Source organism: Heterodontus francisci, chromosome 5 (genome assembly GCF_036365525.1).
Source record: "Heterodontus francisci isolate sHetFra1 chromosome 5, sHetFra1.hap1, whole genome shotgun sequence".
NCBI lineage: Eukaryota > Metazoa > Chordata > Chondrichthyes > Heterodontiformes > Heterodontidae > Heterodontus > Heterodontus francisci.
The window spans coordinates 185,878,057-185,902,291 of NC_090375.1; the positions used below are offsets into that span (position 1 = coordinate 185,878,057).

General features: G+C 43.8%; 1 protein-coding gene across 1 annotated transcript in view; it reads right to left on the reverse strand.

The window, feature by feature from the left end:
- The window catches only part of ofcc1 (orofacial cleft 1 candidate 1), a 289,619-nt gene that overhangs the window by 34,301 nt on the left and 231,083 nt on the right, over positions 1-24,235 (reverse strand). The window contains exons 21-23 of the mRNA XM_068032686.1: positions 23,505-23,607; positions 20,155-20,407; positions 8,524-8,687 (exon numbers count right to left, since the gene is read on the reverse strand). Coding sequence (XP_067888787.1) covers positions 8,524-8,687; positions 20,155-20,407; positions 23,505-23,607 — 520 coding nt within the window. The remainder of the gene's footprint in view (positions 1-8,523; positions 8,688-20,154; positions 20,408-23,504; positions 23,608-24,235) is intronic.

Below are 24,235 nucleotides of genomic sequence, written 5' to 3' on the forward strand. Positions count from 1 at the left end.
GGTGGGGGGGGTGGCGGGATCTAGCCTCATTCTCCAATTTTCTTTCATTCACCACCAGAATCCCGACCAGTTTTGAGAATCCTATCCGTAATCTCTAAATAGCTAAAGAACATAGTTTAAAATGTTTGCACTTTCCTTGGAAGAGACAAAGAAAAAGTATATCCTTGGATTTTTGTAGGAAACTTCATTAAATTATTTACTTGTTTAATCTTTTTAACAAAGGCACAGGACTAAACCTCCATCTCCATTAAATGAAAATCCCTTTTAATTTGTTTCAATAAAAATCACATAACAGACTCTTTTAAAAGTTGGAAAACCTGCGATGGGAAAGAAAGTGGCGTTAGTCGCACATATAATGCAGTCATCAATCGTAGGTAGCCAGGGGAGACTGAGAGATCGACCGGTGGTGGGTCTGGCAAGCTGCAGGAGGTATCAATTGTCAGAGGCATAGCTCACAGGATTGGGGTGGAGGAGAAAAGGGGGGGGTGTCAGGGATGAAACAAAATCATCAATCATTGGCAGTTCTGGTAACCATGGGAGACATCGATCACGGGCAACTGAGGCTGAAACACCGAACAGGCGATAGAGTTTTAGACTGAAGCAGAAGCGATGTGGAAGCGATGAAATTCCAGATTGTTTTAAATAAAAACTTAACATTGCCATTTCTTTGATGTTGTAGAGAGGCTAATAAGAGTGAGGAACTTAAAGTAATTAATATCAACAAAAAAAAACGCATTCGGGAAACTTAAGGGATTAAAAGACGGCAAATCCCCAGGCAAACCTCCTACAGTTCTAAAAGAGGTAGCTGCAGAGATAGTGAATGCACTGGTTATGATTTTCCAAAATTCCCTTGATTCTAGAACAGTCCCAGCAGATTCAAAGTTAGCAAATGGAACACTGCTATTCAAGAAAGGAGGGAGAGAGAGAAAACAGGGAGCTATAGGTCAGTTAGCTTAACATCAGTCATCGGGAAAATACTGTAATCTGTTATTAAGGAAATCTTAATGAATTTGGTAAATCATAGTATGATCAGACAGAGTCAACATGGTTTTACAAAAGGGAAGTCATGTTTGCTAAATTTATTAGAGTTTTTGAGGCTGTAACTGGTATGGTAGATAAAGGGAAGCCAGTAGATGCAGTATACATGGATTTCCAAAAAGCATTCGATAAGGTGCCACACAAATTGTTAATATGCAGGTTAAGGGCTCAGAGAGTTGAGGGTAATATATTAGCATGGATTGGTTAACGGAAACAGAGTACACGGATGAATGGGGCATTTTGAAGCTGGCAGGTTGTAACTAATGGAGTGCTGCAAGGATCAGTGCTGGGGCCTCAGCTATTTACAATCTATATTAATGACTTAGACGATGAGACCAAGATAATGTCTTAGAGTCATATAGTCATTTACAACATAGAAGGAGGCCAATAGGCCCACTGAGTCCCTGCTGGCTCTCTGCAGAGCAATCCAGTCAGTCCCACTCCCAGGCTCAATCCCCATAGCCCTGCAAGTTTATTTCCTCTGCACTTTGTACAGCTGCGGGGGAGACTGTGACTCTGCAATCAAAGTGTTTTGGCAGGGGGACCGGGGCGAGAATTTATTTGTAGTAGTGGGTGAGGTATGGGGTTCAACTCTGTAGTTTCTGTGCAGGTCTGGCAGCCCTTTAAAAATAGCACCAGCGCCTGTGCAGTGGCAGCAGATGCTATTCCCGGTGTCGCTGAGGATGCCTCCACCACATGATTGGGGAGCGGCCCGCCCTGCATATTTAAATGACCCGCCGTGTGCAAGATTGCAACGGCACACCGCCCGTGCATGCGGACCGCCATTTTTTAACCCGGTGGCAGGAAAATAAAATTCAGCCCTTAAAGTACTTAAACAGCTTGTTAAGAGCCTGTTAGAGGGGTAGGTTCGAAGTTTCAAGGGAGAGCACAGGTTACACATGCTGTCTGTCGCAAATCAGCTGAAGGGAGATGGGCACACAGTGGGGACCCAGTAATGGCTGTCCCAGGGAATCACCCCAGCCCCATAAGAGGGTCAATGGGACAACGGGGTCTGGTCATTTGGTAAGGAGGTGTCTTTGGCACTGCACAGGTGGCAGGGAGAATGGAAACTCAGCACTCGGGTATTGAACAGGGTTGTCACCCCCTGGGGGGACAGGAGAGCAGGCGGCTAGGCTGCCATGGACAATGCGGTGGCAAACTGTCTAAAAGGAAGGCCACAGATGTCAATGGGGATATGACTGTCAGATTTCTGCCCTAGTGGCGATGAGGGCAACACCCTCCACAGGAAGGGCAGAACCCTGAGCATCAGGAGGACATGGGAGAGGAAAGAGTTGCAGGAAGGATACAGAGGCCATAGCCTCAACACAGGATCTACGGCCGAAGACGGAACTACCTGCAGATGACCAAGACTCAGTGCCACAGGAGACTGCGACTCTCCAGGCAAATGGTCACAAACATCTGCGCCCTCATCACCAAAGACCTCGCACCTTGCAGCACTGGTTGCCAGTAGCTGTCAAAGTCACTGTGGCCTTGAATTTCTTTGCTTCTGGCTCCTTCCAAGGATCAGCTGCAGACTTTAGTGGCATCTTGCAAACAGTAGCACACCTTTGCATCTCACAGGTCACTGATGCCCTCTTTGCCAGTACATTCATTTCACCACAGACCCAGCCTCACAGGGACAGAGGGCAGTGGGTTTCTCCGTCATTGCTAGATTCCTCCAGGTGCAGGGCATCATCAATTGCGCCCATGTGGCTATCAAGGCACCCAGTGACCGGCCAATCAGATTCATTAACAGGAAGGGCTTCTACTCCCTCAACGTCCAACTGGTCTGCGATCACAACAAGAGCATCCTCCATGTGTGCACTCGCTTTCCTGGCAGCTGCCATGACTCATTCATGCTGCCTCAGATCTTCATTCCAATCCAAAATGTCATGGCTAGATCCTAGGGGACAAGGGATATCCCTTGAAGACATGACTCAGACAGAGGTGCAGAGGCAATACAACCAATGCCACCTGCTTACTGGGATCAACATTGAGCTTCTTAAGATGTGCTTCCAGTGCCTGGACTGGTCAGGTGGTGCCCTCCAATACCCTCCTACAAGGGTCTCGGTCATTGTGGTGGTCTGCTGCATTCTCCATTACAGGGCCCTCCAGAGAGGTGTGAAATTTGATTACAGTGAGGCCCTAAAGGAGACAGCTCCTCAGGGGAGCAGCAGCAGCAGGAGGTGAGAGAGAAGGAGGAATTGGAGGCGGAGGGAACTGACAGTGAACAGAGAGGTGCCCCGGCTGCACGATGAGGTGGCTGGACATGGTTCAGGATACTAAGGGCTCTTCAGGATGCCATGAATGTCAGGGATGTCGTGATTGATGAACGTTTCAACTGAGCCCTTCTGACCCAGGATGAGGGCCATGGCATGGAAGGGAGTTTGAGACACCTGCTCTGACACATGCATGGAAGACACAGCCTGGAACATTTAATCACTTTCCGCCAAAGAAAGCACATCTGCCCAGAGGCTTTGCCCTCACTGTGGAGGATCCCGTTATCTCTTTCACCACCTCATACTACTTTTCTTGTCACGGCAGCAATGAAAGAGTCCCAGACTTGTGCCTTTAAGTGTCATTGTTTATATAGTGCAAAGAGTGGAAAACAGTAGACAGAGACAGGAAGAAGACACCCCAGTGATCCACTTAGTGCTCCGCCATTCCTATGCGGTGCTCCCCATGTGGCCTTGGAGGAGGTGCAGGCAGCCTGCTCTCTCATCTGACCTTTGTGACTGAGATGCATGTGGCGTTCATCCTTGTCATGGAGGTGCCCGTGGGGGCATCTCCAGAGGCTGCTGTAAAACAAATAGCCCTTCAGTCAGAGGGGCCAAGGAGGTTGAGGATGATGAGAGACCCCTGTGAGGCATCCTCCCTGACATCCTCAGCCCTTGCCGGGTACTCAAGATGCCTGATGGAGGGCACCAGCTGGGGCGCAGCTGGCATCTCCTCCAAAGATCTCTGCTCCACCAGCGCCTCTGGCCAGTCCATGCTACCCAGTATCTCATGAATCCCGTGGAGGTCAATGTGCAGCTCTTGCATGCATGCCCAGTTTGGCTCTTTAAGTGGTTGGCCACTGTCTCCAAGAAGGACTCATGTTCTCATAGCCCTGAACCATGGTGGGGCACATGAGCTGGATGGACTTCTCCATCCTCTGCCTAAGACCCTGCACTGCCTCCAGGAACTCTGACATAAGGGAGCACATCTCTTACTGCTGTTTCAGGTAGAGCCTCTTTTCCAGTGACTTTTACATCTGTGCCCAGCTGGAGCAGGACAGTGCCTCTCCTCCCTGCTCCGAGGGGAACTGGTCACAGCTGCCTTTGTCTCTGGCACCTCTTCCTGCTCACTAGTACCAGGATCATCACCCTGTGCCACCATATCTACACACTCAGGAGGACGCGCCGAGGAGAGGGTATCTGTGCTGGTGGATGATGCACTCGTATGGTATGACAATGCTTCTTCTTCTTGGTGCTGCTCTGGGCCCATAGAAGGAAAGGGAGAGGGTGCCGTGGGTTGGATGTCTGCACTTGTGGGAGATGCAAGAAGAGATGATGAGAGCTAGCCTAGCAGAGCAGAAATAAATCTCTGCAGTACTGAGGCTACCCAATGTTACTCAGCCCAATTAAAGTCAGTGGGGGTGGGAATGCAGGCATGTATCAATGATGAAAGGGGCCAGTAGGAAAAGGTCTAGTGTTGAGGGTGATGTGCTCGATGATGTCACCACATGCATATATATATTTATATATATATTATATATATAATCAATATATATGCAGGAGACATGATCTCATAAGGAGACACTGTGCACATGGCCTGCAGACAGAACACACACAGCAGCATGGACAAGATCTGGACTTGAGTAATGTGTAGAGTCATACAATGTAAATAGTTAAGGTAATAAAGAGTGTTGTATTGAACCTGAATATCAAGCCTGTGTCTATCCTTAAAAAGACTAACTGATCTACAGCGCAACACTACAAGGACCTCCCTCCTCTCCCTCACAGCCTCCAGCATTAAGTCAAGGTCCGCATCAATGACCCAAGGGGCAGTCCTGCCCCAGGTTCCAGGCCTCCAGCTCTCCTCACTCATCTCACTTCCCTCTGGTGCTGTAGAAGACTTTGGCACATAACGCAGATCTCTCCCTCAGGTCAGCCAGCAGCTTCAGTGATGGCTGCTGTGGGGAGTCTAAATCAGTCCCACACTTCATCTGACCCACCTCCATTCCTGCCCCCACTGGTTCTAATTAGACAGGGATTCCAGCTCCGTATCAATTAAGAGTTCAACCATATGAAAATCTAGACTTCAATCAGTCTCCCACCAAAGGCAGGTACCTGACCCGAAAACAAACCCAGCTCCTGTTTCCTGCCTCCAAGGCGACAATTCAGCCCTTGATCTCCATCTCTGAGGCAGGATATACTAGCATTGGAGGTGGGACAGCCAAGGCTCACTAGATTGGTTCCTGGGATGGGTGGATTGTCTATGATGAGAGGCTATGAAAATTGGGCCTATACTCTCTGAAGTTTAGAAGAATGAGAGGTGATTGCATTAAAACATGCAAGATTCTGAATGGGCTTGACACTGAGAGGTTGGTTCCCCCTGGCTGGGGAATCAAGAATTTGGGGTTGATCATTTATGACAGAGGTGAAGAGAAATCGCTTCACTCAAAGGTTGTGAATCTTTGGAATTCTCTACCCCAGAGGATTGTGGATGCTCCATCGTTGAATATATTTAAGGTTGAGCTAGACAGATTTTTGGTCTTTCAGGGAACCAAGGGATATTGGGAGCGGGCAGGAAAGTGGAGTTGAAGTCTAAGATCAACCATGATAGTATTGAATGGCAGAGCAGGCTCGATGGGCCATATGGTCTACTCCTGCTCTTATTTCTTATGTTCTTATGCAGCAGGTGGCAAATAAAAGTAACAGAGGCCAATCCACATGCAGCAGGTGTTAGAGGTCCAAGTGTCAATGAATAATTGCCTTTTGCAGGTGACTAAAGTTCCTCTCTTTGCTATTTTAGTAGAGGGGTTTATTCGACCAAATTTTGTTTTGCCACGGCCCTCTTTATGCCTAAGAATTGGACGGTAACCTGACTAAAATTGGAGATAAAAAAGGTCCTGTCAACTTACTCTGGAGGTCTGCCCATTCTGATTTTCAATCGAACTTTGAGATAGGTGTCCAGAACTTTTGCCAGAACCAATTGTGGGTCTCCTTAATATCTGAAAATCTTGGTCAAATAACATTGACACCATGCCACTATTTTCATTTTGGCCCGCATTGCTAGTATTGATTGATCAAGCAATCCACAAGCCATGGGTAGCACAGGCTTGAAGACGGCCATTTTCAGTGGGACTGATAGGGGTCCTTAGTTACAGGCAGCGAAAGCTGGAAGCAAGTCTTGCACTATTTTTTCTGGCAGTTTCTTGTGTGGTTTAAACCTTAAAGGATTCCAATATTTATTCTCCTTGCTGCTGTAGGTGCTGCAAAAATATTCCCCACTGCTGAAAATTGTTGTGCTTTTTCACTCCTTCTCGTCTACACCTCTGCTTTAATGTGCTGCTACAGGCCATCATGACGGAGGATGGGAAATCAGGTGAGGTAACCAAACAGCAGATTGCCTATAAGAAGTGTGATAAGCGTTGGCAGCTCATTTGTTGCATTTACATGAGGCACAACCATCAAAATTGATTGGTCCTTTTTCTGAGATTATTGGGCAGGCAGAGTCCACAGTCTACCTGGTGTTTAATGGTAACAAAATCGACCCCAAAATGCTTAAATAAAATGGACCAACACCTCCACTAAAACAGCAGAGAGAGGAATTTCAGACAAGTGCAGGGTCGCCATCTCTGGTTGGATGTATTCCTGAAGATGTCATCACATGACCTCCTGCCACCATCCATGACATTCAATATCCAAAATGTCCTCGGCTGCATCACTTTCCCCTGGCCAATCAGAAAGAGAATACACTCTTCATTATCTGATTGGATGATACTTGACTGTCAGTCAAGCAGCCTTTTCCCCCATGTCAGATATGTTTATTATGAATAAACAAAAGTGTTCAAAGAAAATTAAAAAAACACAATTATTATGCCTCAATGATTTTCCACCTGGGATACATGTAGCAACGTGCTGGGGGTTAATCTTTAATTCCAGGAGACTCCAGGGCAAGCTTGGATGATTGGCCACCCGACCTAGGCTGGTGCAAGGTTGAGGTTGCCTGTAATCTTTGCACTAATCCTTCACTAACTGGTTAAACACAAAAATGAGGAATTCTAGTGTTTTGGTTAATTTCCTGTCTAATTTCCACAGAATATGTGAAGGGAGTTTAGCTACCAATGAAACTGCAATTAGTGGTACCATATAAATCTGTACACAGCTTAAGATTTAAAAATTAGTCCAGACAAAGTGGGAATGATAACCAAGGGGCAAGGAGAGGGCCAAATAAATTTGAAAAGAGATCTTTGAGAAGATCAGGAAAGGGACAAAGAAAACGGAACTGAGAGGTTATAACTATTAGGAAACACTGAACAAATTGAGACTCTTTTCTCTTGAAAAGAGAAGGCTGCAGGGTGACCCCTGAGGGGGTCTTTAAAATTATGAAGGGGTTTGATAGGGTAAATGTAGAGATGTTTCCACTTGTGCGGGAGACCAAAACTATGAACCACTAATATAAAATATTATAAAATAAAATACTAATAAATCCAACAGGAAATTGAGGAAAACTTTAGCCAGGGAGTAGATAGAATGTGGAATTTAGAATGTGGAACTTGCTACCAGAAAGATAGTTAGGAAAATAACATAGATGCATTTAAGGGGAAACTAGTTCGGGGAAACATGAAGGAGAAAGGAATAGAAGAATATGCTGATAGGGTTAGATAAAATAGTGGGAACAGGCGCGTGTGGAGCATAAATACTGGCACGAAGCAGTTGGGCTGAATGGCCTGTTTCTGTGCTGTAAATTCTATGTAATTCTGTGTAACAAGGAACAAGATCAAAATGCTGATGGAAAGACAGTAAAGGCACAATGGAGGAGTAATGTTAAACAGAAGCCATGAAGTACCAGCTTGATAGGCCAGACAGCTTTTCAGCTCAAAGCAGCGCAAAGTACTTTGACAGATTTCTCCCCTCACATGTGAACCCAACCTTCTGTTGAAGTACAGACTGTAGAAATATCAGCGTATGTCGGTATATTAGCAAATTATCTGCCCCTACCACAGGATTTAAAAATACTTTGACAGACATTAATGTTTGCGCAAAGTTAAACATAGTGTTGTCCTGTAAATAACCTCACAAGCATCAGAGGGTACAGGAAACTCTACAGCCTATTTTCCTACCCATCCCAGATGCTTTTAGCTCCCGTGTTCTCACTGAATATGAGCAACTGTGGTGGTTGGTGGGGGTGGGGGGGGAATACAAATGAGTTAAACACAATTAAATAGCTCCAAGCTCCCTCCTCCTAAAAGACACAAAGTTAATGATGTATTCTTACCTTAAGAAATAGAAATATAGTATTGTAAGGGAACTAACGAACATCACAATGTACAAGATGACTGTAATCAGTATGCCAGGGATCCCAGAATGTTCCATTCTGTAAAACAGCCAATAAAGCTTGGCTGCATCTGCTATTGGACTATCTGTACTGTAAGCCAGGCGCTGAAAAGCAAGATACACCAATCAGTGATTCACAAAACAACTTCTGTGTGTGCTTGTCAGTTCACAGCTAGTCACTGGCACATTAACAATCGTACAGGGACAGCGGGTAGTATTGCAATCCAGATATTTCTACTTAATTATACAGTCAGTTATACACGAAGCTGTTATTGCAAAGTTACTAACTTACAAACATTTCTGGGCAGTGTCTGTATTTCTGCATCATTTTTACACAGATTATATAACGTTGAACAAAATGTTTTACTTGCTTATGTCACACAACCAATAACTTTCATTTGCTTAATATACAACTGGAGAGAAATTGGTTTAGGTCCGTCATAGGGCACAAAATGTTCGGTGCGTGCACGCGATTATGTGGGCACATGTACGGCTTCTAATTGGTTCGTGTGCCTCGTTCGAATGGAGTAGGCGGGGTGCTAGCTCGGCTCACACTGTTGATTGGCAGTTCATCTAATGCAATGGGAGATTCAGGCAACCCTGATAACATTTAAAGGCAGCCTGCAGCTCTTAAAGAGGATGTGCACTTTGATAATAGTTGGAATTCAAGACTCTGAAAATGGCAGGCAGAGGAGAAGCTGCAAGGACCTCTGCGGTTTTCAGATGCTGCCTTGAAGGTATTTATAGAGGAGGTGAGGGGGAGGAGGGCTGTCTTCTTACCATTGGGATTTCTGGGAAAATTGGCTGGCACGAGTGAGCAGAGGTAGTAGGGTGTGTGAACACCAGAAGCATTGCACCAAGGACCTGACTGCAATGCAGAAAAAAGTTTGATGATCTGACAAGGCTTGCTAAGGTACGACTCCTAACTTATATGTCTCGATACTTTCTGCCTAGCCCTGCATTATCTGTAGCCCTTACACTCATAAGTCTTCCCCTTCCCAGTTACCATTGCTTTTCATTAGTCACTACCGCACACTTCACTCTACCTCCTTTTACTGAGGTGCAGCCCCAATGAAAGCGGCACTGTCTCCATGGGAGGGACAGATGCTGTCCTGCCTCAGGACAATAACTTGCCAGATCCCCCATTAGCTGAGCAACCAATGCCCTTATTGATACCAGACAGCCAGCTGGGCCAAACTGCCTGGGCGATGCTCAGACACTGAGGTCTGCAGCCAAGCCCTCAAAGAACAGAGCTCCTTGAGGTCACCCACCATGGCCATCTCAAATACTCTTGGTGTAAGTTTCAGCAGCTCTCCACCTCCCAAACTGTTGCCACTGGGGAACCATTTCATAGGAGCACTAGAATAGGCAAACAAGCACAGACGACAAACAATAGGGGTTTGCACAAGGGTGATTTTTAGTTCCCTATGATCAATAGAATTAGTTGTCAAATCAAGAATGATGACACATGTTGGAGCCAAAAACCATTTTTTGGATTGCTATTGGTCTTAATATTGTTAGTGATGTAAAAACAACACCCATGAAGTTGTAGTGTTTGAGGGCATTTCGATGGTGAATGTAAAGAGTGGACGAGGTAGAAAGAGGGATGGTTGGTAAATTGGGATGAGGGGGATTCTTCAAGAGAATTGCTCTTCAAAACTTTGCTGCCATACAGCTCTGGCAGCACTGCTGGGCCTTACTCTTCCTCATTATCCTTTGTTTCCTTGTCCCCTTCTTAAAATCCTTCCTCTAGCTCTTCCTCCTTTGGTGGCTCCAAAACTTGTCCCTTTGCATTGCAAAGTTGTGCAACATGTAGACAATGCCCCCGATTGTTGAGACTCACCCTGGGCTGTATTGAAGGATCCCTCCAGAGCTATTCAGAAAGCAGAACCTTTGCTAACTGTCCACTGTATTGGAGCTCTGGTTCTTGTGTGACACTCACTGTATCTACATTTGTGCCAGGTTTCTCACATAAGTTATGAGCCAGGTGGCGAGGGGTGCCCCTTGTCTTTTAAGAGGCTCTCCTTTGTTTCAGGTGGCTGTCAGGGGTGTCTAATGAGTGCCTGACCCAAATGGAGCCAGACACATTTCTACTGCCATTCGGGCACGTGACATCATACCCCAAAACTCAGCATTTTTGCAACCGTTTTAAGCCCGAGAAAGATTGTAATGCAATCCAATTCCTCTCCCACAGATGCAAACTCATTAACAGCTATTTGTCATTGCTCATGATATATTGTGCATGGCACAGCATCAGCTTTCTTTGCCAGTATAAGGCGCCATGCTCAGCCGCTTCACCTAACAGAGGCAACATGAGCCAATTGAAATGATACTGACATGGGAGTAGAAAGTAGTTGGCATCGCCTAAAGGGTTCTAGTTTTTTTTGTGTGAAGCAGACAAATCACTGGAATTAAACTATACTGTGTGTATTGCATCATGGGCTTGATATAAAGTTCAATATAATTCAAAAGAAACTTTTTGCCCAAAGAGTGCTTAGAATGTGGAACTTGCACAAGTAGTCAAGGTGAATAGCATAGATGCCTTTATGGGGAAGCTAGATAATTGCACAAGGGACAAAGGAATAGAAGGATTTGCTGATAGGGTGAGATGGAGTGGGAGGAGGCTCGTCTGGAGCATAAATGCTGGCAAAGACCAGTTGGGCTGAATGGCCTGTTTCCTGTAAAATCTAAGCAATTCCATGTAATTTCTAATATTCAGTAATGGAAGTGTAAACAGAATAATGTTTGTAGCTTACTCTGATTAATATTGTATGCGCCTTTTAAAAGTGTACATCATGTTTAATATTTAAAGGGTTGTTACGCCAATGTGTTTTATTGAATGATACTTTTCCTTAATCCACTGACTGGAGATCTGACTTTATATTTTTTTTGAAGGTATTTAAAAAAGCATTTTTAAAAAGACAAACTACCAGCCAAGTCAACCTTTCAGCTTAAGATGATGACCTAGATTGCTACACTGTATCCTACATTGCAAAGGACTGTGAGGAGAGAGACGAAATGTCTGCTCAGTCCCCAGGAAGTTTAAGGGAACTGTTTGTTCTCTTTCTTTTAGCAAGATAAAGAAATACTGTTAACTGCTATGTTTGAATGACTGAGTGACTGTCATGTGACAAGCCCCTCTCCATTTGTGCTTTTAAGCTGCTGTTTTCTATGCAGCAGAAGAGAAGCAACTGGACACTGACATGAAGATATCCTAAGTGGGGCTCCCTCTCTCTCTCTCTCTCTCCATTCCAGCTTGAAAGCTTTCAACTCCTGCTTGTTGACTGACCACCTTTGCATACTCTGGCTACAATCAGAAACCCCGTTGGAGGAAATCATCTGCATCATTATCTACAAGAGACTCACCGAACCAGTCATTACCTCTTCAAACTAAAAGCCTCAGGACCACTGAAGTCAGCTAGAAGCCAGCTGAATCACCAAACTCCACAGACTGCATACCTTTTTTACGGACTCTAACTTAACCAAACTACATTTCCCGACTCAGTAACCTACTTGTGTGTGTGTGTGTGTGTGTGTGTGTGTGTGTGTGTGTGTGTGTGTGTGTGTAAACCTCCAGGGTGTGTGTGTGAGTGAAAGTTGGTGCATTGTTTATTATTTTACTAGTTGGTTTAAGTACAATAAAGTTAACCTCTTTCTTTGTTAACTCAAGAAAATCTGTCCGATTGGTTCTTGTTATGATCATAGCAAGTAACCAAACACTTACTGAATTGGCCAGTATATCCACTTTAAGAAAGAATTAAACCTGTTGTGGTCAAACAAGGAGGGGAAAGAGGGGAGCCCTTCGACCCATCCTCACTTGACATAACAGGGTTGAAATTAGAAGTGAAAGTCACAGAAAAGCACTTTAATCTGTTCAGCACGTGTCCTGGCATAGATTAAATTGCTGCGAACTTAATCCAAAGAATCATACTAAAACCTTGCGGCTGAAGACAAGTTTAGATTAACATTTTTAGCTCCTCCAATGACTTGATTTGTAGATGTGCTGCCCAGTGGGATAGTGGAAATTTGGAACTCACTCGCCCTAGAAATCTGTTGAGGCTAGGGGCCAGCTGAAAATTTCAAAACTGAGATTGATAGATTTTTGTTAGGCAAGGACATTAAGAATTACAGAACGAAGGCAGGAAAAAATGGAGTTAAGACACAGATCAGCCATGATCTAATTGAATGGTGGGGCAGACACAAGGGGCTGAATGGCCTACTCATGTTCTCATGGTCCAGTCTAGACTTTGGTGGGACATATTCCTGGAGGTTTGATTGCGGGGCATTTGGTTAAGCGGCACTCGGTCATGTGACATTTGATCACGTGACATTCCCAAAAACCCACATGCACTGCTGGAATTTCCATACTGTGTTCACTATGTTGAACAAAATACTCTCAATGGGAAAATGTAGAATTGTGCATTTTTCCACCACATCCCAGGTGCAAGCTGGTTGGACAGGAGATGAGGAGAGTTTCTCCCTTGGAATTAGCTGAAAGAAATTTATTGTAAAAACAGGCCCCATGGTTGCTTTTTAGATGCTGTCCCTTACTCCTGAATCCTTCCACATGTTGCCAAGTCTGAAATGCCTTTCTGGATGGTGCTTTCCCCATCCCTCCTTCACTTTCTTTTTTTAAGCCTATTCTCTTTCTCATCAACATGCAGCACGGGACATTAGTTTGTATTACTGCACAGACAAAGAAAGGTGAACCCATTTAATATCCATTGATTCCTTTAACAGAGGAACATGTCTTTCAACATTTAAAAGAAAGCTCAATATTCCTCCCCAAGTGACAGGCAATTGGAGAGAAACTGCAAATGGCAGAGGGCAGTAAGTATTTTCCCCCTGTTTACATGCAATGCATGGAGATGTTTTCCTTTACCTTTCAGGAATTCCTGATAGTTAAACTTGTTAATTATATCATTTAAACAATAACTTGCACTTAAAATTGTCTTTAATGTATTTCACTGGGGTGTTATCCAAACAAAATTTGACACTGAGCCACATAGGAGATATTAGGACAGGAGCAAAAGCTTGGACAAAGTGGTAGGTTTTAAGGAGGGTCTTAAATGAGGACAGAGTAGTAGAGAAGCGGTGAGGTTTAGGGACGGAATTCCAGAACTTAGGGCCTAGGCAGCTGAAGGCACAGTCGCCACTAGTGGAGTGATTAAAATCAGGAATGCACAAGAGGCCAGAACTGGAGGAATGCAGAAATCCCGTAGGGTTGTGGGACCGGAGAAGGTTACAGAGAGAGGGAGGGGCAAAGCCATGGAGGGATTCGGAAGCAAGGATGAGGATTTTAAAATAAACATAATTGAAATAGAGCAAAAAGGAAAGAAATGAGGTGATAAAAACAGAAGGATATGAGGATGCCTATGGGCCAGAAGCATGAGGACCCTTAACTGAGTAAGCATATGCTGGTTGCCCTTGGTTACTGTCAGTTCTGCTGTGAAGTCCAGTGCAGGACCAAGGGAGTGCTGCACTGTCGGAGGTGTCATCTTTCGGATGAGGCATTAAACCGAGGCCCCGTCTGCTCTCTCATGTGGACATAAAGATCCTATGGCACTGCTTCGAAGAAGATCTGGTGTCCTGAACAATATTTATCCCTCAACCAACATCACTAAAACAGACTATCTGGTCATGAACACATTGCTGATTGTGGGAGCTCACTGTCTTCAAATTGAATGCCGCATTTCCTAAATTACAGAAGTGATGACACTTCAAAAGTACTTCATTGACTGTAAACTGGGACATTCTGTAGTCATGAAAGGTGCTATATAAATGCAAGTCTTCCTTTCTTTCCCTTATGACGTCATCTAAACCTTCTGATTAAATTACAGGCTGGTGTTCACTTCCTCGTATATAATATTCTCTATTTAAAAACAGCTGACACAGTTTGAACTGATAAACTCTTATGGTGTAAGCCGCATAATATATTCGCAGTGTTGCATTTTACTTCACTCAAAGAAAGGCAGTCAAACACCAAAAGTATTCCTTTCAATCTTTCAGGCATTCCATCAGCCAAACTGCCAAAGTCAGCATATATCATTTTGTTGGGTTTTACTTCAGAATTCACCCATAATCACTTTGTATTAAAATGTACTTTGAATTGGGCAACATGCAACTTTAATTTTTATTCACTCGCCTTATACTGCATTACATGATTATATTGCCAGCTATTCCATGTCATGTATTGGTCTGCCTTGTGCTATAACTCCTTTTAGTCTAAAATGCCCTTGAGCATTTTCGTTTTGAATCACTACAAACTTTGAAATAGGCAATTGCTCGTATCTGAATTAAAAATCTAAAACAGCTAACGGTCCACAGCGGAGGAATAAACACAGAAACTGACCATCAATTATATTAAAGCGTTCCTTCCAATCACAGTACCAGAGTCAGTTTGCCCACTTGCAAGTATTAAGGAAAGCCAAGCAAGGCACACACAGTGACAGACATTAAGCATCACAATAAATCCTATATGCAATGAAGAATGTGAGACAGGGGGCATCAGATATAAGCCACAAGGAGTGAACATGCACTATTCCATAATTGGCTTCTTCAGATTAAAGATAAGGAACCTAACTGGAATTTTGCCAATGTAAATAAATGCCAGCACGATCTAGCCCTTGGTGATCTTATAGCACCTGGCAGCAGAGCTGCATTTGAGCCATGGAAACAGAGGAAAATAAAATATGTGTCCAGGGTGTGGTATCAAGTGATGGGCCTGCAAGCAAAGTTTAGTGAACTATGGGGTGGACCTATCAAAAGATCCAACTACTGGTATGCTATTGGTCTTCATCTGAGCTTCAGAACCTGGGCAGAGTCAGGGGAGGAGGAAGGGGAGAGGGAGGTATGCCTCCAAGCATGGCTTCTGTTGATTTCGAAGACAGAGTCATAGAGTCATACAGCATAGAAACAGGTCCTTCGGCCCACCACGTCCATGTTGACCATAATGCCTATCTATACTAATCCCGCCTGCCTGCATTAATTCCATATCCCTCTATGCCTTGCTCATTCAAGTACCTGTTGCTACTGTTCCTGCCTCCACCACCACCTCAGGCAGCTCATTCCAGATACCCACTATTCTTTGTGTGAAAAATTTACCCCATTGATCCCCTTTAAACCTCCTCCCTCTCACCTTAAATCTACGCCCTCTAGTTTTAGTCACCCCTACCATGGGAAACAGACTCTGGCTATCTATCCTATCTATGCCTGTCATAATTTTATATACCTCTATCATGTCCCCTCTCAGCCTCCTTCGTTCCAGGGAAAACAGACCCAGCCTATCCAATCTCTCTTCATAACTCAAGCCCTCCATACCAGGCAACATCCTTGTGAATCTTTTCTGCACCCTCTCCAGCTTAATCACATCTTTCCTGTAGTGCGGCGACCAGAACTGCACACAGTACTCTAAATGCGGCCTAACCAACGTTATGTACAACTGTGACATGACATCCCAACTCTTGTACTCAATGCCTCGGCCGATGAAGGCAAGCATGCCATATGCCTTCTTCACCACCCTGTCTACCTGTGTTGCCACTTTCAGGGAACTATGTACTTGCACCCCAAGGTCTCTCTTCTCAACAACACTCCTCAGGGCCCTGCCATTCACTGTATATGTCCTGCCCTGGTTTAACTTCCCAAAATGCATCACTTGGCACTTGTCTGCGTTAAATTCCATTTGCCAATCCCTTGCCCACTTTCCCAGTTGATCTATATCCTGTTGTAACCTTAGACAACCTTCTTCACTGTCTACTATCCCACCAATTGTGGTGTCATCTGCAAACTTACTAATCATGCCCCCTACATTCACATCCAAGTCATTAATATATATGACAAACAACAGAGGGCCCAGCACCGATCCCTCCGGCCTCCAATCTGAAAAACAACCCTCCACTACCACCCTCTACCTCCTATCACCAAGCCAATTTTGATTTCAATTTGCTAGCTCACCCTGGATCCCATGTGTTCGAACCTTCTGGACCAGCCTACCATGCGGGTCCTTGTCAAAGGCCTTGCTAAAGTCCATGTCGACAACGTCCATCGCCCTGCCCTTGTCAATCCTCTTGGTCACCTCAACACCTCCTCCTTTGTAATGTTGATATGCTCCAGGATATCGCTGTTCCCTCCCTTGAGCTCACTAGCTTCCATGTCCTTCTCCACAGTAAATACAGACGAGAAGTATTCATTTAAGACTTCGCCCATTTTCCGTGGCTCCACACAGATTACCACACTGATCCTTAAGGGGACCTACTCTCTCCCTAGCTACCCTTTTACTCTTAATATACTTACAGAATCTTTTAAGATTCTCCTTTATCTTATCTGCCAGGGAAATCTCATGGACCCTTTTCGCCCTCCTAATTTCCTTCTTAAGTGTAGCCCTACATCCCCTATACTCCTCGAGGGACTCGCTTAATCCCAGCTGCCTATACCTGACATATGCCTCCTTCTTTGTCCTGACCTGACCCTCAATATCCCTCGTCAACCAAGGTTCCCTAAACTTGCCAGCCTTGCCCTTCCATCTAACCGGAACATGCCGGCCCTGAACTCTTCCTATCTCACTTTTAAAAGCCTCCCACTTGCCAGATGCCCCTTTACCTGTAAACAGCCTCTCCCATTCAACTTTTGAGAGTTCCTGTCTGATGCCATCGAAATTAGCCTTCCCCCAATTTAGGACTTCAACCTGAGGACCAGTCCTATCCTTTTCCATAACTATCTTGAAGCTAATAAAGTTATGGTCACTGGTCCCAAAGTGCTCCCCCACTGACACATCAACCACCTGCCCATGCTCATTTCCTAAGAGGAGTCGAGTGTAGCCCCTTCTCTCGTAGGGCCATCCACATAATGCTTCAGAAAACTATCCTGGACACACTTAACAAATTCTTCCCCATCTGATCCCTTAGCACTAAGGCAGTCCCAGTCAATATTAGGGAAGTTAAAATGACCTTCAATTATAACCCTATAATTCCTCCACCTATCTGTGATTTCCCTACATATATGCTCCTCCACTTCCCTCTGACTATTGAGGGGCCTATTGTATAATCCCATCAAAGTGATCACCCCTTTCTTATTTCTAAGTTCTACCCATATGGCCTCGCTGGACATTCCCCCCGGGATATCCTCTCTGAGTACTGCCGTGATGTCCTCCCTAATCAATAGTGCAATTCCCCCTACTCTCTTACCTCCACCTCTGTCACGCTGGAAGCATCGGTACCCCGGAACACTGAGCTGCCAGTCCTGCCCATCCCTCAACCATGTTTCCGTAATAGCTATAATATCACAATCCGATGTACCGATCCATGCTCTGTGTTCATCCGCCTTACCTGCAAGGGTTCTTGCATTCAAGTAAATGTAGTTTAGCCTACCGGACCTTCCACGCTCCCTGTCCTGCCCCTGCCCGACCTGCCTACTGGACTTGCTTGCTTTAACCTCTACATTTGCCTCAACTATCTCATCGGAGAGGCTACTTCTTTGGTTCCCACCCCTCTGCAAGACTAGTTTAAACCCTCCCAAGTAGTACTCGTCCAGCCGAAGATCATCTTTAACAGTTTGCAAGAATCAGGGTTAGTTTCCATGTACTGAATGAATGCTCGAGTAGTTCTGATTTTCATAATGGGTGACAAGTCAAGAACTATAGGCTCATTGGGTTGGTTTCAGTCATAGGCAAGGTGATAGAAGAGATCATAAACGATGCTGTCTATGATCACCTGGATAGTGACGGTGTTATCAGAGGCACTCAATACATGAAAAATGGTCATAAATTACTAACTTGATTGAATTTTATCAAGTTACTAGGCTGATTGACAAAGGCAGACATTGTCTACTTAGATTTACAGAAAGCCTTTGATAAGGTACTTCAAAATACATTACTCTGTAAGACAGAATTTATGGAAATGGTGGGAAGCTGTTGTTGTGGATTAAGAATTTACAGCATTCCCATAGGCAGAAAGTGGTTCTGCTTCAAGACTGGTTACCAGTGATGCCCCTCAGAGATCAGTGTTAGGACCATTGCTTTTACTGTCTTTGTTAATGACGTTGATGGAGATGTTGGGGGAATGATCAGCAACTGTATGAGTGATTCAAAGGTTTGTGAATGATACAAAGATTTGTACGAGCATTATGACTGTGGAAGAGAATAAAATACTGCAAGCAGATCTTGAATCAATGGGGGAATGGACGTGTGCATCTGGGCGAAAGCAATATCAAGTATGCTCACACACTATTAGGTACAGAACTGAACTCTGTTGAGGAAGAAAAATATATTGGTGTTATAGTAAATAATTCTCTTAAGGTGCATAGTCATCAAACACAGTGGCGCAGTGGTTAGCACCGCAGCCTCACAGCTCCAGGGACCCTGGTTCAATTCTGGGTACTGCCTGTGCGGAGTTTGCAAGTTCTCCCTATGACTGTGTGGGTTTCCTCCCACAGCCAAAGACTTGCAGGTGATAGGTAAATTGGCCATTGTAAATTGCCCCTAGTGTAGGTAGGTGGTAGGGAATATGGGATTACTGTAGGGTTAGTATAAATGGGTGGTTGTTGGTCAGCACAGACTCGGTGGGCTGAAGGGCCTGTTTCAGTGCTGTATCTCTAAATAAAAAATAAATCAATAGTCAAAGGACATTATAGGGGTATTAGCTTGCATTGCCAGGATGATTCAATATAAAACAAAACACACCATGTTGTCCTTGTACAAAGACTTTGGTTAGGTCTCACTTAGAATACTGTGTGCCATGTGGTGGGTAATATAGAGGCTTTGTATAAGGTTCATAATACCTATCTTTAGTCACCTTTTCGGTTTAGAAAGCCTGCTTCAGTGATGCATGGACTCAGATGTTTAAAGGTCTTTGACATTTGAGGCGTTTACAATAATGAAGGGACTAGGCTATGTTCATATTGACAGATTGGTTCAGTCAGATGTGTTGGGGAGGACTGAGGGTGGGGGTCATGTGTGTAAGATATGCAAGAGCTGAACTAGGTTAGATGTGAGGAGGTAGTTCTCTTCCTGTGAAACAAGTTACCAGCTCAACGGTACATACTGTAACACTGCACAACTTCACGGCAAAGCTGGAGCAGAGATCACAGCATACAAAAGGCAGGTGGAATATGAATATAAATCATAGTTATTGTGATCTCCTGGAAGAGTTTTGATCACCTAAGGGTGTCTGAGAGGAATTTTCCAGATTCCCTCACCCAAAATTGGCCTTGGTCTTTTTAAAAATCTTTTTTTGCTGCTCCCAGGAGATGGTTGCTGCTGAGTTGTGGGGTAGAGTGCAGTGTTGTGAATTCCAATGCTTAAGGCATCATGACTGTATGGGGCAGGCTCAATGGATCATGACTGTATGGGCTTTAGCTGCACATCAGTTCTGTATGTTGGCAGTGAGTTTCAATGAAACATAAATAAGAGTGTTTCTAGCACAGAGTACATTTATAGTTACCTCACATCTACTGACAAAATGCTAATCATCTGCAACTGTCTGTTTCATCACAGCACCATTCACTTTCAAATCTTTTCCAGGATACAGTGGAATCTATTTAAGGTCTGCACGTACAAGTTATATTAAAACTGACTTACCCCAAGGATGCCATCCACTATAAATATTGCCAGAGGGTCAAGCACTGCCCAAAGTCCCATTGCCATGATCAACCTTGACAAGAAGGAAGGGAATGAGCCAAATCGTACATGACAGACCCATTTGATCATAGCCATAATAAGCATAGCTACATTCAAGGTCAGAGGTCCCAGGGCTACAATGGTCAGCTCCTCGCGAGTGTGCAGCAGAGAATTCTGGTAGCTGAGTTCAACCGTGTGTGGATAAAAATGGAACCTTAAAGGAAACAAAATGAAAAATTAACATGTTTACAACATGTCATTACTGCACCCTTAATGGCCCGGATTATGCTGCCAGTGGCAAAGGAACAGCACTCCCCGTTCACCTCGCTAACAGCTACCCACAAAGTCTTTGAGCAGAGACTTGCTCTAATCCGATCCAATGAGGCACACTCTACAGGGATCTATGGCCTCTGTGAGCAGAGGGGAACACCAGCAAGGCTCTTCAACCAATCAAACTGAAGAATCCTATCTGAGCCATACAGAGTCTAAACCAGGAAGTGTAAAGTTAAAACATGTAAATCATGAAATAAAGATTGGTAAAGACATTTGGGATTAAGAGAAAGAAATAAAAAGGACAGGAAAAGTAAAATTAAATATATTTTATCAATCTCCAAAACCAATTAACTTCTGAAGGAATTAGACTCCACATTTATAAAATTAGATTGTCAGAGCCAGAGAGGTTGTCTGGCAGTAATTATCACTTATCATGCCACTAAAAATTCACTTACTCCAGAATGCACCAGCCCTAATTTTTTCTGGCATGTTTAGTGGGTAACTAATGGCAAAGGACTGTAAGTTCATGCCACTGCATTGATTTCAGTGCCAAATCTATTGGCGAGGACTGTTAAGGCGCACCCTGTGGAGGAGCAGGGTACCTCTGGCAGCAACCTCCAGATTTCAGGGTTTAAATGCGTATATGTGGACACTGTCCAATTTTTTTGTACTAACGCTGAATGCTGATAGCCTCACTGTTATTCTCAACATGAAGTCCAGGCTGATATAGTCGAAGAATCAGAGTCACATTCATATTTCTATCATATATTATGTCTTTATGGTCACTTTAAATATTTAAATGGTTAATTATCAGTGATTACAGTCATCCTCTAATGATTAAATGGTGCAGTGGGTGATGTGCCACTGTACCAACAATAACCCCCATGGGCACAGTTAGTTCAGTCATCAACAAAACAACAAACAGGGCACTTTTCCACATGAAGGAAGATAATAATGGGTGGATGGAGTTGCCTCAGCCCACTGACATTGCCTAGAGGACAGTTGCAAAGCATCATTAATAGTGGTCTGGTAGCAGATGCTCTATCTCAGCCAGAGAACAGGTTCAGGGACCCAGAGAAAAGGAAACACTAGGGCAATATAAAAAATGGTACAAATATAAGCAAAATCATCAAAATATAGCTGAATTGGAGATTTTGGGGCTTGGCTATTACATTCCCTACACATGTCTAGGTCAGCTTGTAACATATGTATGTTAAATTAGTATAGTAAAATTATTAAGGACCTAGTTCCTTTAGCAGAGAGGTCAACAACTAGGGGACATAAATATAAATTGGTAGAATTAGAGGGGAGTTGAGAATTTTTTCACCCAGAGGTTGGTGAGGTCTGGAACGCATTGCATGAAAGGGTGGTAGAGCCAGAAACCCTCATAACATTTAAAAAGTACTTGGATATGCCCTTGAAGTCATGTAACCTACGAAGCTATGGACGAGGAGCTGGAAAGTGGGATGAGGCTGGAACCTAATTTTTGAACGAAACAGCCATTATGGGCCAGATGGCCTCCTACTGTGCTGTAAATTTCTATGATTCCATTCTATGATTAGAACAATAACAGCTATGCATTTATTTTACATGACCTCACCAGGAACAACATTAAGCAGTAATTATCTGGAGAGAGCATGTTGAGAAGACAAAGAAGGTTTCTGCACCAAAACCAACTAATGCTGCCATCTTGAGCACCAATGCTTTTTATTTACTTGTCTTTTTTATGCCAATCATCAGATTCAACATTATTAGAAAGGATTAGAAAGTGCTTCACTGTTATTTTTTATCATTACAAAGCCAAATTGAATATGTAAACCATCAGGGCTTAAAATTATGCTGTGAGATACTATCATACCAATGCATGTCTTGTCTTAAGTTCCTCTCCTCTACAAGAACATAGGAAATAGAAGCAAGAGTAGGTCAGATGCCCCCCTCGAGCTGCCCTGCCATTCAACAAGATCATGGCTGATCTTCTACCTCAACTCCACTTTCTCACCATATCCCTTGATTCCCATAGTGTCCAAAAATCTATCAACCTCAGTCTTGAATATACTCAATGACTGAGCATCCGCAGCTCTCTGGGATAGAGAATTCCAAAGATTCACAACTCCCTGAGTGAAGAAATTTCTCCTCATCTCAGTCCTAAATGGCCGACTCCTTATCCTGAGACTATGACCCCTAATTCTAGGCTTTCTGGTTGGAGAAACAGGATCTTAATGGAGGCACTAATCAATTGAATTTAAACAGGGTACCATCTCTGCTAAAATAGTAAGGATGAAAACGTCTGAGGAGCATGTTCAGCATTCCTACAACAGCATAATTTCACGGTTTTTGTTAATTATCTTTTTAATTGAAGGGGAAATTACTTTGTGAGCGAGTGTTTCAGCAACCTTTTCTCTTTTTGTACGGAGGGAGAGGAGCTAGAATGAGCTGCGCATCATTTGTATTCCAAAGTCACAAGCCAGTGACAGGGTGATGCATTTCAATGGGGTTAATGCCATGGCGTCACATGTTTGAAAATAAGTTACGACACTTTTTCATGAAGACAGTTCCCTTTTACAGTGACTATTCTAAGACTTGAATGTTAAATTCTGAGAAGACAGAAAAGTGAGGTAAGGTGCATGGTTGATGGAGGAAAATCTTGTTTTGGAGCAATTTTAAACAAAAGGTGTATGATGCACACTAGTTGTGATTGACAATATGACATTAATGAGATGGCACCGTCATGTGACACCAAGTAACTGTCATCTTCTAGGTTCTACTAAAGCTTCTCAATTACTTTCTAAACTTTATCCTATAATTGAGACACTGGATTATTAAGTATGTTTCAAAAATAAATATGAGTTCTCAGTATAGACTTTTCCAGAGGTCACCGTGACATAATAAATACATAAAATTGATTCCCTTTGTCATTTTTTTGCACAAACTTGTCAATTTTATTCCTCCCATAAAGAGCAATAAACTGAAGATGCAAAAGTTTGCTTTGAGCTGCTTCCTGGCATCTTATACATGAATATCAAGGCCAGCGAACCTACTTGTTGATGGGGATACCAATCGCCTGGAGGTAGAGCCACTGGCTGCAGTAATGCAGGTAAAGCCGCATAAACCAGATCAAAGCTACGAGCAGCATAATGAGCCAGGCCTCCGACCAGCACCAGTGTGAAACTCCAAGCTCTTCCAGGAACATCCGACCCACAAACCAGGTGTGCATGGCAAGTGTTTTCACTGATTTGTCGGGGGAAGAACTTGACCTGGACAATTACAAAGACAATTTATCATTTAACCGTAGGCCAGCAAATTAAGAGAAACATCAAGTGTTCTTATGCTTTACTGCATTTACAGAAGTCGTGATTCCTTTTTTTTCTTTTCATTTCTTTTTCTCCCTTCTCCATAATATCTAATATTCTAAAATGGAAACGTAAGCAGATCTTATACCGGCGGAAGGATTTGTTCAATGGTTTGAAAAGCTTGAAAGACATGGAACTCAATATTAGTTTAGCCATTATTCCGGTGTCCCTAGTGGCTTCCTAAGACAAGCATCAGATTCCTTACTTATATTAATGCTAAATTTAATATTGTGGAGCAGCATAGGAGCCACGCCTGCTTTGCTTAAGATTCTTACGTGGTCACTCGGCAAACACTAAAAACTGTTGCTATCAACCGGTAGGAATGCTGCTTCTGTCACCCATCATCCACCAACCCCCCCGACTTCACAGTATGTCGTCGGCTGGGCCCCCATTGCCTTTCTGACTCCTTACTAGAACTT